The sequence below is a fragment of the Pyxicephalus adspersus genome, chromosome 3 (genome assembly GCF_032062135.1).
Source record: "Pyxicephalus adspersus chromosome 3, UCB_Pads_2.0, whole genome shotgun sequence".
Taxonomy (NCBI): domain Eukaryota; kingdom Metazoa; phylum Chordata; class Amphibia; order Anura; family Pyxicephalidae; genus Pyxicephalus; species Pyxicephalus adspersus.
Genome location: NC_092860.1, coordinates 54,258,306 through 54,272,609, shown reverse-complemented (window position 1 = coordinate 54,272,609; position 14,304 = coordinate 54,258,306). Strand labels below are relative to the sequence as shown.

At 36.9% G+C, this 14,304-nt stretch overlaps 1 protein-coding gene across 1 annotated transcript in view; it reads right to left on the bottom strand.

Moving 5' to 3' along the window:
- Positions 1-14,304, bottom strand: part of INSR (insulin receptor) — an 83,109-nt gene that overhangs the window by 13,690 nt on the left and 55,115 nt on the right. The window contains exons 10-20 of the mRNA XM_072404683.1: positions 13,266-13,467; positions 12,804-13,078; positions 11,700-11,839; positions 11,450-11,609; positions 10,079-10,178; positions 9,241-9,308; positions 7,991-8,220; positions 4,373-4,483; positions 3,993-4,152; positions 1,809-1,938; positions 759-893 (exon numbers count right to left, since the gene is read on the bottom strand). Coding sequence (XP_072260784.1) covers positions 759-893; positions 1,809-1,938; positions 3,993-4,152; positions 4,373-4,483; positions 7,991-8,220; positions 9,241-9,308; positions 10,079-10,178; positions 11,450-11,609; positions 11,700-11,839; positions 12,804-13,078; positions 13,266-13,467 — 1,711 coding nt within the window. The remainder of the gene's footprint in view (positions 1-758; positions 894-1,808; positions 1,939-3,992; positions 4,153-4,372; positions 4,484-7,990; positions 8,221-9,240; positions 9,309-10,078; positions 10,179-11,449; positions 11,610-11,699; positions 11,840-12,803; positions 13,079-13,265; positions 13,468-14,304) is intronic.

Sequence of the window (14,304 nt, the reverse complement as noted above, 5' to 3'; positions counted from 1 at the left end):
AAAAAAATATAAGACAGTGTCTTATTTTCGGGGAAACATTTGAGTTTTGGGTATTTGAGACAGCACAACACAGACCAAACTACTCCTTTATAGCTCTCCCCCCCCCCCCCCGGCATGTTTCAACATGCAAACTCAATTTGGCCTCAAAATATCACCCCTTAATGTGAAAATATCCCTGATTGTTATTAGGATTTTATGCTTGTGACCCTGTATCTTGCAACTTGTTATGTTCAGGTGGCTGGAATTTAGTACCAGCTCTCAGGGTACCATGTGTACCCTGAAATTTTCATGTTTCTATGACAATAAGTGTGGGAGATATGACGATTTATGATAATGAAACACATGGACACACACACAGCTCTCATGCTGCTGCTGTACAAGGGGTGGGATAATCTCACAGTACAAGGTGGGTGGGGAGCAGACACACCTGATTGCTGGCATCATTAGACATGCCCACTCCTACTTGTAGCACAATCTATAGAGAAAAAGAGAAGATATGCACGCCCCGTCCCCACAAGACAAGCACAGAGGAAATTAGAAGAGGGCTGGATATGGCCCGCGGGATGTAGGTTTGGCACCCTTGATTTAAATAATTTTGGAACCTGCTAAGGACCAGATTTTTCCGTTGATTTTATGTCCTGATATGTAAAACCTTAGAATGGAACAAGAGTGTGCTTTCTTTTCTCATGACTTTATAACATGTGAGAATTTGACAGAGAATTTATTGTACTGTGCGATTTCAAAATTAAAAGACTTACAGTCTGGGTTGACAATTTTCTGGCTGCTCCAGTGACCCTCCATCCATAACAAACTTAAGGACCTGCTCATTGGATAGACCTTGATAGGGTTGCTCAGCCAAAGTTGTTATTTCCCACAGAACCACACCAAAGGACCTGAAGGATGACAATTTATCATTAGTATAAAATATAGATTTGATTAAAATATATTTATATTATTTCTATATATTTTGAGTGCCCACATAAGATTTGTTGTGCCTAAATTATGCTCTTGCTTACTCTTCTACACAAATTTACAATTACAGACCCCAGATGAAAACTAACTATTAAGTGACTGACAAAACCATACATACAACCACCATATCCTTCACTGTGTTTTATGTTCCCCTGCTCTTCCCAAATATTAGGCTAAGCCAGGGTTTCATTTTTAATGCAAACCTTTAGCTAGAATAAAAAACATTTCTGTACAGGCAGTTCATTTCCTGCAGAAGAAACATATTTTGTCTGGATAGTCATATTTCAACATTAAAACAAAGTTATTTCTGACACTATTAGTCATAACGGAGCTGTCAATGAAGACAAAAGAAGGGCTCTGTCATTTCCACCTCTAAATTGGAGTAGCATGATTGATTAAAAGAGGCAAAAGTTTGCTATAAAATGATGCATTTTCCATTAAAATGAATTTTTAGTTTTATATCTGTAAAACAAACTGTTTACAATGCTTTTGACAACTAAACCTGCAGAAGTCAGTATCAAAACAATCTGTTGTATGCAAGAATATTTACATAAGAGGTTGGAAAATTGAAGTGAATGCACTTGTTAAGTAGAAAAACATATACAGAAATGACTTTTAATTGATCATATGCCGGTATTCACAGAAAGACTTAGATTAGAGTTTAGGTCTTTGAAATATATTTATTTTTAAAAGCACATACGACGTGATGAAATTCAGAAGATATGCCTGTAATACAGAGATCGTTGCAATGCATACTAACAGCTGCAAACTGCTGCTAAAGGAGGTCTGTAAATGTTTTGTTACAGGAATAAAGAGCTATTCTTTGTATTTCATACCAGACATCCGAGAAGGTGGTGAACACTCCATCTTTCAGAGATTCGGGGGACATCCATCTGACTGGTAACAGGCCTTTTCCACCTTTTCGATAATAGTCTGTCTCGTAGATGTCACGGGTCATCCCAAAATCTAAGAGGTAGAGTTCATTTGACAGATTTAGAAAAGTTTTCTTGCATTTTTCAAATTAAAAAACAATTCTCTGTGAAGTTATCTAAAGGCATTCCAGGAAAACTAAAAAGTTTGCTTTTGGTGTTAGAAAAAAAGTCCCTCTTCAAATCACCACCACTTAGGAACACAACTGTTCCTAAAGTTTACTCTAATCCCAAGGAAGCAGTTGCAACTTTCACTTGCAGTGCTACCTGCTGGTGAAATCTGGTTGTGTTTAAAACACTAAAGAAGACAAAAGAAAGAGGTTTCTGGCTCAGAAGTAAGGTTTAAATCTTAATGAAGTATTGATACACTCCAGTTTCATACATAATTATACAATTTCCTTAAGCCTCGGCCTCCATGTGTACTCTGGAGCACCTGTGATGTCACAAAAAATCCCAAGGTTTTACAAACTAATTACTCTACTATTTATTCTTATCCCATACCACCTAATGATACAAGTACTTGAAGCCTCACCAATATAGAATAATATAGATTATATTTTATTTTAACTATATTATAAACCTTAACTATATAATGATTGATTTAAAGTACCATCTAATCATCAGAATAATCATTGTATCACACTTTATACTTACCCTTTATTACTCACGTTGCCAGATTACTCGGGATATTGCTGTTCATATACAGCCCTACTCTGAATACATTGGAGGGATTAACAGCAGGCTACTTTATTGCTACTGTGAATCCTTACATACTATATGAGCCATCGTTAACAGTATCTAAATTTCTGTGTCGCCAGGAATGGTACGTATTTAATACACCACCCAAATGTACCTACATATACACTACCCTAATTAGATTTACATATTTTGAACTACTTATTATCAGTGCATAGTACTGCTGATTACCTTGTTCACCTACTCTTAGCAACGTTATATATGTGACCCTCACCACTAATAATATAAACGTAAGTCTTCTTTGCCTAACCTAAAGCACCTCATTATCTAGCTGAACAGGTACAACTTTATTTATCTAAATTACTCTAAACCAACATCAAATTAGTACTAAAAGGACACTTAAACTATGGTAACCATATTATGTAACACTTTATCTTAATTTCTGCTAGCACACGCTATGCTGAACCAATCACATGACAACATATAATATTTCTTCCATATATACATATGCAATTTGTGTAAATATAGCACAATACAATACATATGCAATGTGTTCAAAAGTAACATTGTGGCACAGCACTAGCACAACAACTCAATATGTTAAAGGATTATAGTTACTATGTAACTATATGACTATACCTCATACCGGTATTATGTATCTAATACACTATAATTATTGTATTTTTTTCTGTTCCTGATATTAAAATGTAAAGCATACTTTAAATATTGTTGGATCAATTTTATAATTATGCTCTATACTTTCATTATGTTCATATTTTCTATACTTACCAATAGACTGTACAGTCAAACCCCTGAGGAAGCCTATACTGGCGAAACACGTCAGAACTGTTTTTCAGCTAAAACGGTTATCTCATTCAAATGGTCAAAATATCTATGTCTAGTACCAGACATCCCAGTCCTGTGACTCTACAACTCGACTAGGGATACCTTATTGATATTATGTAAATTGTATAATTATGTATGAAACTGGAGTGTATCAATTCAAAATTAAGATTTAAACCCTATTTCTGACCCAGAAACCTTTTGTCTCCTTCATTGATTTTTCCTATAACCAAAGAGATGGCTCCCCTAACACTAATACTGAAAATTATATTAAAATGGAAAGTTAGTGAACTTATACAAATCTTTTGTCTTTAAAAACACAACAGGAAACTTAATGTGAATAATTATGTTCACCTGCTCCCTGCTGGGTTCTCCACAATAATACATTATTCAACTTGCACAGCCCCTAATCTAGATTCTCTGTAGGAATATATTATACTCAATCAATGCCACATGCTGTGGTAATCTAGAAAACATTAATGTAATAAGCACTGAACTATTAATATAAATGTCATTCATTAGTTCAAAGGAACATTACCTTTTTTAACTTACCTCCAATTTTCACAGTGTAATCTTCTGCAACCATGCAGTTTCGAGCAGCCAAATCACGGTGTACAAATTTTTTAGCATTGAGATATGCCATCCCGTCAGAAATTTCTGCAGCCATCTGAATCATTTCTCGCAAAGAGGGAGCTGGACGGCCAGGATTATTCTGATGGACATGCAGAAGAAAATGACAAAAATGTCTTTTCATGTGTATGTGTTAACATATTTGCAATAATCAAGTGTTATGGAACTTTTTATATGGAATACAATTTTATAATGCCCGTCAACTAGAAGCAGACAAATGGCTTGTATAAAAATGCAAGTCTTGATGTATTTTTCTCCCATTACCTTTCCTAATATAATTAGACAATGTCACATGTTCTCACCTCAGCATCAGGGCGCAGTGAACGCAAGTAACTTTTTAGGTCTCCATGCCCCATGAGTTCCATAACGACCAGTGTAGGCTGACCTTTGGAGACAACACCAAGGAGACGAACCTGAAAAAGTAAAAAGGAACACAATGATTTTAATTTTCTAATCAACAAAAGATTTTCCAGTGGGAAATGTTTACCTATCAAAGTTACTTAAACCTATCTCTTACATAGTTACATAGTAGGTTAGGTTGAAAAAACACATAAGTCCATCAAGTTCCCAGATATAAAAAACCCTATAAGACATAGTTGGTCCAGAGGAAGGCAAAAAAACCCTGGTACAATTTGCTTCAACTGGGGAAAAAAATTCCTTCCTGATTCCATGAGGCATTTGGATGTTCCCTGGATCAACAGTCTCTGTTATCTTTACATTAAATCCTTAATACTCAGTTATTTTCTGTGCTTCTAGAAAAACATCCAGCTTTTTCCTAAAGCAATCTATAGTAGTTGCTGAAACTACTTCCTGAGGGAGCCGATTCCACATTTTCACAAACCTTACAGTAAAGAATCCCTTCCTCATCCGGAGCTTAAACTTCTTATCCTCCAGACGCAAAGAGTGCCCTCTTGTTCTTTGTAATGATCTCAAAATGAATAATGGGGAAGAGAGTTCTCTATATGGACCATTTATATATTTATACAGGGTGATCATATCCCCCTTAAAAAACTCTTTTCAAGGGAGAACAGATTCAGTTCAGCTAATCTCTCCTCATAGCTGAGCTCCTCTATTCCTATTATTAGTTTAGTTGCCCTTATCTGCACTCTCTCCAATTCCACAATGTCCTTTTTGTGAACTAGTGCCCAAAACTGGACTGCATATTCCAGATGTGGTCTGACCAATGCTTTGTACAGGGGCAGGATACTGTCTCTATCTCTGCAGTCTATTCCTCTTTCATTACAAGAAAGTTCTTTACTAGCTTTAGATATTGCAGGTTAGCATTGCAGGCTGTTTTTAAGTCTATGATCTACCAGGACCCCCAGATCCTTTACCATTTCTGTCCCCCCCCCAAATGTATTGCCTGTAGACAGAATGAAGCATGCATGTTGTTAGCTAGTACATAGTTTTACATTTATTCATATTAAATGTCATTTGCCACTTGGCTGCCCAATCAAACAGTACATCCAGGTCTGCTTGTAGAATATAGACATCCTGTATGTACTTAATTCTGTAAGATAGTTTGGTGTCATCTGCAAACACAGAAATGGTACTTTTAATCGGAAACGCTATAGATAATTTCTAAATTTGGTAAACCGTAAAAGTCCCAACACTGAGCCCTGGGGTACACCACTAATAACCTTAGAACATTCAGATTATGAAACATTAATTACAACTCTCTGGATGCGGTCTTTAAGCCAGTTCTTTATCCATTTACAGATTGACTTTTTTATCCACCCTAACTTGCATATTAACCATCTGTGGGGTACAGTGTCAAATGCTTTAGCAAAGTCCAAGTACACTATATCAACTGCTTTTCCACTGTCTACCTGTTCACTTACTTCCTCATAAAAAGAGAGTAAATTTGTTTGACAACTTCGGTCTTTCTTGAAGCCATGCTGACTATCACTTATTTTATTATTTTCTAGCAGAAACTCACCTATGTGGTTCTTATCAAACTCTAAAGGACCTTTCCAACTATGGACGTTAAACTAACTGGTCTATAGTTACCTGGTAATGACTTTGCTCCCTTTTTGAAGAGGAACCACATTGGCCTTACACCAGTCCATCGGTACCATACCAGTGACTAAAAAGAGTCTTTAAAAATTAGAAATAATAGCTTTGAAATAAACAAGCTCAGCTCCTTGAGGACACATAGATGTAATTCCATCAGGTCCTGATGCTTGGTCAACCTTAATTTGCCCAACTGTTTCTCAATCTACCCATAATGCCTCAACCTCATCACTTGTTCCATCCTCAATTTCTTCTTTCACATTACTTCTCACATACAGACACCACCACCCTTTTGTTTGACTCTGTCTTTACTAAAGAGAGTATACCCAGGAATATTGACAGCCAAGTCATGTGAAGAACAAAGCCAAGATTCAGCAATGCCAACTAAGTCATAATTCTCCTCACTCAATAAGGCTTCCAACTCCCCTATTTTGTTTGCTAGACTTCTAGCATTGGTGAACAGGCTCTTAAAAACCATTGCTGCATTTACCAGCATTGTTTGCCAAATCGTTTTGTTTTTCAGTACAACTAGTACTGCACAATCCAATGTTTGTTTGTGGGAAGCTCCATACATTTATCCATAACCCTCCCCCCAAGTATCCCCAATCCACCCTCCACTAGAGGCTGACCCCTGACTAACCTTTCTGCCACCTTAATAACTGTCCGACCCCCCTTTGTCCTAGTTTAAATATCTCTCCACCATTCCCCTAAATCTTTCCCCTAGCACAGCGGACCCCCCTTTCATTTAGGTGCAAACTGTCTCTGGCATACAGGTTGTACCCTAATGAAAAGTTAGCCTAGTGCTCTATGAACCCAAACCCTTCCTTTTTGCACCAGGACTTAAGCCCTGCGTATAGCTGTCTAAGCTCCCTCTGCCTTTTCTGTGTTGCGCATGGCACAGGCAATATTCTAGAGAACATAACCTTGGAGGTCCTTTCCTTCAACTTGGCCAAGACAGCTGGGTCCTGTCCAGCCCCTCCCAGTATTCTGTCAACTCGGTCCACCACATGCCGAACCCTGGCATCAGGGAGACAGCAATCCATTTGGTTGATGGGTTCCGGGCGACACTATTCTATCGGTCCTCCTGATCATGGAATCCCTTATGACAACCAATTGTCTTTTCCTCCCTGCATTTCCCTCACCCTCCCCTACTAGAAGTGCTGCTCTCCCGGCTGTTAGGGGTAGCAGTAACATCTAGAGTTGCCACCACTGGGTCTGCCACCAGCACATCTTCAAATACTTTTGCAAACATGTTAGGGTGCTCAAATCAAAGGGCTGGCCTTCATTTTCTGGGTGCCCATACCACTCCCTCTAGTTACATTAACCCAACGCCCTACATGTTCATCCTGATTAACCTCTCCACCCTCCACATCTAAGCCAGTAACTACCTGCTCAGGGAGCAGGAGACCCCTATCAAGGTGATAGACTGATTTCAGTGTTGCAATGCGCTTCTCCAGCTCTCCAATGCGAGATACCAAAAGGATGACTTGCTCATATCTGTCACAGATGTCTCTAAATTCACTTCATAAAATATTAGGCTATTTGCTAGGTCATATGCTCTATCCATAAAAGGAGGGAAGGATTAAGGAAGTATATTAACAGACTGTAAGCTGCAAACTACCACAGAGAGAAAATGTCCTAATGTGGACTACATTTAGAGGCAAGTGGCTGGGAAATTTGTATTATTTAACTAAGCTAATGTATTTTTCCCTTTTTAAAAGACTTTTAATTGACTATAAATAAATTGTGCTATAAATATTAGGTTAAAGCATATTACAATGATAATGGCAACAATACAAAGTGTCATGTCTGCTCCAGTCTTGTAAATAAAGTTTATTCTAAAATGGAATGAGGCATTTTTATTCCTTTGTTTTAAAAGGTGAATGTTTAAGTACAAAAGTTCTTACCACATGGTGGCAGCTGAATGCCTTCATGACTGAGGCTTCATTCAGGAACTCTATCCTCTCCCGAAGACTTGCACTCTCATTTACAGTTTTCACAGCAACACGCACTTCAGCTTCTCCTTTAATTATATCCTTTGCAATCCCTTCATAAACCATTCCAAAGGAACCTTGCCCTAACTCTCGTAGCAAGATGATCTTTTCACGTGGTACTTCCCATTCGTCCGGAATGTACACTACAGGAATGATATACCATTACATTGTATGATGCATATAAAGATCAACAGTGTCAAAGTGACAGTAAAATATGGACACCTTTCCACAGACACACACTTCTGTGTGCAAAGAGAACCAAGAATTAGCATTTATAGAAACTAGTTCTGAGGGGAATAAGGTTTGAATGTTAACTTCATAATGAAAATGCTAGATGCCTGGTTGTCTCTGCCTTTGATGTTTTTAGTTGGTCATGTCAGATCTCCTGATGTGCATACTTTTTAGGTCAAGAACTCTGAAAACACTGAAGCCCAAATAATATTTCTCTCTCTCATAATACCAAACACACGATTGTTATCTCTAATGACATCTGCATTGTCACATTGTATTTACATTACAGTTCTCACCAAGAGATTTTTTGAGCTGCTCGCTTATGATATTCAACAATTTTACTTTCCATGGTAAATGAATGGCACCACAGATAAAATACTTACAAAAAAACTATTCCTTAACAAAGATAGGCAAATTGGAATTGTGCTGTAATTTTAGGCATGTACCGATAACTTGGAAATTGGGGCATGCTATTATGAAAACACTGACTTTATCTAGAAAGTGGGTGCTTGGGCCTAAAATCTCCAGTTTCACTTTCCATCAATATGATAGGCAGTCAATGTTGATGTTCTAGATGTGTTGGGAGTTTAGGCACCAGCTTTCCAAATTGAACCCATAATTGTATAAGGTGCCTTGACTTTTGAGATTCTAATGCACTCTAAATGATTGTTCAAAATAAGTGTACGCACACCCCCTTGCCATTTTCGCCCTTGCACATTTCAAAAATTGGTATTACACAAATCAAAAATTATTATAAACTCTGCTCTAAAATAGAAATAAAATGTAGTGGAGTTCCTCAAGCTGTGAGGACCCTGTACTGGCAATGCACAACTTACACAAACTGTAATAAAACTGTTAATACAACAATAACCTAACTTTTCTTTGAGTAGTACACATAAAGTACATACAGGCAAATAAAATGTTACAAATACCTTCACTAGCACTTAGATATTCTGGGTTAGAAGAAGCATATAGTGGTCCCGTTGGGCCTTCGGCATTTCTAAAAAAAAAAAAAAAAAAAAGTATGTTACCGGTTTTATTTATTTTTAAAACTTGCATTCGCCGTATAGGACGCACCCACTTTTCCCCCCCAGTTTTGAGGAAGAAAAAGTGCGTCTTATACGCCGAAAAATACGGTAACAACCACACACAACTAAATAGGGGAACTTTCTGTATTCCACTAATTTAACTGACTCAAGACAAAATTAATATTTCTATTTAAAGCCAATCTATAATCTAACAATTCTGCTGTATACCTACACAAAAGGAGGGCTCAGAAATGATATACCTATTTTTTTCCTGACGTGCTTGCGAGCCTCTAATTTAAACTCAAAAATAAATTTGTCAAAAGTAGGAGTACAAATGAAGTACACTTTGGAAACAAGAGATCAGATTTAGAGATCTGTTTCTTCTTCTGAACGTCATTATGTTTAAAAATGTTCCAAAGTTTCCAAAAGAACGTTTAACAGTGTATGTAAAGTCTATTGTGGAGAGAGTAGGGAACAGTAAAGACCATTGTCAGCTTTCTTATGTTTAGCTGTCCGTCTCATCAAGGAAAGATCCATTCACCTGCTCTCCAAGAAACACAACAGAAAGTAAGAGAAGATCTTGTCAAAGAAAGGGAATATTACTTTTTATTTCACAGCCCAGTAAATTTGGACTTTATTTTCATTGTCACCAGGAAACATTTTTCTCACATAATTAGCAATTCCTCTTAAATGTAGCAAAAATGTAAATTTAGACAAATGAAACTCAAAATTGTTCACTTACTTCTTTTTCTGTATCACGCAGGCAGTCAGGACAATTGCGAAAATAAATAGTATGATGAGTGGGCCAACAATAATCTTTAGTATGTTCCATGAATTGGATGCTAAAATTTAATATGGGAAATAATGAAGCCAACAAAAAAGGTATAGGAGAACTATAATAACTTTTAACAGTAATATAACACTTCCACATGTGCTAGGATTGTAGGCATTAATCATATATTCTAAACAAGCAGAAAAAAAAGCTCGAAACAATGGCTTTTATAAAGATGATTGTATTATGAAGTATCTCATTCGCAAGATAATCAACACATCTTAAAGATCCAACACTAAGACTTCTAAGCCGCTTTCATACAGAATACTGCATTTGCACACATTGCCCTTGCATTTACTGGTGCAGGATAGTTTTTCGTCAAGAGGAGCTAAAGCAACCCTCACGGCAAGATACAACATGTCATTTGCAGGAACCATGCTGGAGGTCAGAACTACAAGTTTAAATGGGTCAGAGTTTCAGATGGTTTTTAACAGCTTAGAAACACATGTTTGTTGTTTGCATTAGTGAGTTGACAGGCTGCCAAGATGTCAACAAAAAGCTGAGATGCTGAGATTTCTGTGCCTCTATTGTGAGCTGTGAAAATGTATTTCTTCACAATAGCTACAGTTGATGAGTATAGGTTAGAGAAGTCTCAGCCTGGGTTCTGTGGAACCCTAGGGTCCCTCCAGAGGTTGCTAAGGGTACCTTGAGTAATTTTTGTCTTACAGGTCAGTTTAGGTGACCAAGGTTTTCTATGGCTATCCGTAAGAGTAACATTCTTTCTGGCCAAAAATGTAGGAGGCATTTTCCCCTTCGACCACCATGCTATGTATAAATAGTAAATATAGCAAGGGTTTACTGAAGACAAAGTTCAAAATATGTAAACACTTAAGTGTGAATAAACTGAGCATAGGTTGAACCCAACACCATCCCTGGACGTAGCACTGGATGGTAAGGACACACATACTTGCGAGACTAACAGCAGTATTCTTAAACTGACTAGGTTATTTTTTAAAGCCACTTATCTAGTATCTTTCATGGCAGACTTTTCATGTTCCTTAAAATAAATTGAAAACGTGGAAATGGAAGGAACCTTAAAAAATTATTTAGTAGCAACAAGAGCTTACCAATTTATATAATTGATTTTTTTTCCAGTGACTCAAATTTTTCCAGTTTTGGGATATGCAGTGTTAACTTTTTATGTACACAACAATATCCAGCTTGGGGTGCAGTTTTGAATTATCCTGTAAAACTGAGTTTTATCTATCATATGATACAACTGTCAGAAACAGCTACTCAAACTTGATATACCCGATTTGAATTTGTGAGGTGTGTACTTACATTGGTCTGGCACCAAAAAATATGAGGTCTGTGTCCAAGATCCATTGCCAGCAAGTGAGGTTGCTCGGACTCTCACACTGTAGTTTCCAGGAGCAACTAAACGTAGTTTTGCTCCCTTATCCACAAGGTACTGTTTCTGGGACACACAGGCATTGTTCTCCTGCAAGACATAGGTAATGGAATATCATATTTTATTCTTTACAGAAGAATGTCAAAATGGGTAACACAAGGTAAACTACAGGACACTTACATGTGTGTCTCCAAGACGGGAAAATTGTACTTCATACAAAATGGTCAGGCCATTAGGATTTTTCGGTTCCTTCCAAATGAGGTAAACAAATGGATCTATATACTCATAAGTAACAGGCTCTTCAATGTTATCAGCCTTTGCTGTTAAAAGACAGTACATTAAAAAAATGAGTAATCTTTCTCAGCACAATTCCCTATATATACACACACACACACACACACACACACACACACGTACACGTACACTGCTCAAAAAAAAAAAAATCAAATAAAACTAAGCCAACTAAATGCCTGGGATATCAATCTGTCTAGTTGGGAAAAAGTAGGCAATTATGAATCAATTTCACTTGCTTTACTGCAAGTAAAAACAGCAACAGGACAGGCAGAAGAAATACAACCCCCAAACATGGAACAGTTTTACCACAGACCATCTCCCGCCTTATTCTTCCTGATCAGTCTTGCATTTTCCATGCCTTGGGTATTGAGGAGAAACCAGGAAATGGGCCCTTACACAAGGATAGCTAGACAGGGCCATTGAAGGTAAACAACCCATCAGCAGCACTTACATCTGCATCTTTATATGAAACTGTCAGAATGAGCGGAAAGTAATAGGAAAAGCAGGCACCATAACAGATGAAGGTATTTATTTTCTAATTTATTTTCACCTGTCTTTGTAACAACCAAGAAGGGATTTTCCCTGACCTTTTAAAAATTTCCCCTCACCTCCTGTTGCATATTAGAGACCGAAAGTGAAAAAAAATCTTCCCAGAAAGGATGCAGACATCAACAAACAATGTTAAAAATATCAGATTTGGGTTAAACTAAAAATCAAAATACGATACAAGATGCACCCAAAATGCAACAGCCAAACTACATTTAAAGCTAAAATCGGTCTTAAAATAAATACAAAACTGTAGTTAAATATTCTAGATAGCCATTTTATACACACCAAATGCCTTTACAAACTCCAAAATTACCTTGTGATAGACAGCAGTGACATTATCATGGTGTTGTACACAGTAACACAAAGGTCATGTTTAATGTAAGCAATGTTCTAATTTGAATACATAATACATGCTCAATTTGTAAGTTGTGCATGGCTTACCTTCAGGCATGGTTCTTGCACTGACGTAGGCAGCAACACTACAGCCTACTGAAACTTCATGGTTGCAGGCATGGATCTCAATTCGATAGGCAGTGAAATGCTTCAGCTCAGAGATGACAAAGGACTCCTTGAACCAAACCCTTTGTGAGAACTTTTTTGGCTCTTGGGCAGTGGGAACTCCAGTTGTGGTGACATTAGCAAGTGGGTTGGGTGTAACTTGATCAGGTGAGGTGCCATTTGCCACACCAAAAGTATCCCGACGTTTTCTAAAAGGCCTGTATAATATAAAGAAGGATAAACACTTCTTATGAATACTGCTTTTCAAATATCATGCAAGTGCACTACACACTCTAGGGTAGTAGGAAAGCCAAGGTAACCCCTCTATTTAATATAGTATTGTAACACCTTGACTACATTTTTCATTTGCAAGAACATAGTATTTGACCATTTATTCATCCTTACCTTGAAATAAAAACTTCATTGTGCAAATAATTCTCAAATGTTTTCCGAAAAGCCAGGTCATTATGTTCACTCTGGATTTGAGCATCACTCTTAGGGCATGAACAACAGACTTTATTTGTATCTTCTGTGTCAGTTCCATTAGGTTTAGTGGAGTCATCTACTTCCTGAGGCGGTGACCATGTCCTTGAAGGCAACTTTATCCCTGACATTTAGAACAATTGTCACAACAATGAAGAACTAATGATTTAACACAAGCATACAGAAATCAAAAATACAATTTCTAAAAGCAATTTTTTTAGAACTGATGGGAGTTTTGGTATAAGTAGTAAGAAAAGATACTTAAATATTCTTAAATGTTTTATTCCATTTATTTATTTACAGCCATATTCCTATAAATTATTTTTTAAAAATTATTAATTTTTAGACAACTACATTTCTTATAAACTGTCCTGGAACATTAAATATTTAAAATACTTAAATAATAATTTTTCAAGTAGGTAATTTTTTATTTGCATTTTTTGTGACTTTAAAATGCTTTACAAGCATATACAAATTAGCAATACCAAAATTGTCAGGGTAACCAATTGACACAGCAATATTTGGTCCGAGCATCCAAGTATTAATAACAGTTGGCCATAAATGGGGTTTCCGATTGGTCTGATGTTCCCTGTATTTCATGCATTTTATTTAATTGGTGGTGACTTATGCTTAATTTCCTTGTAATAAAGAAAAATAAGAAAATTTTTAGGTTTTTTTTGCCTCCCAACCATGGCAACCCATAACGTACATCACTGCAATTTGTTAAAGTGATGCGACAGGGCCACAATGAACATCCAGAAGTACAAATGTATAACAAAACGTATCAGGTCTTGAATTTAAACCTGATGTAGAAATCTCTGTGCATGTCCCAAAACATGCCAGGCCGAAGGTCTTAAGGACCAACTAAATTAAAACAAAGGTAAATTCTAAAAGCAATCATGTTGATTAGTGTAAATAAAAGCAATACGTTTAGACCTCAACTTTACCAACTTAATAAGCC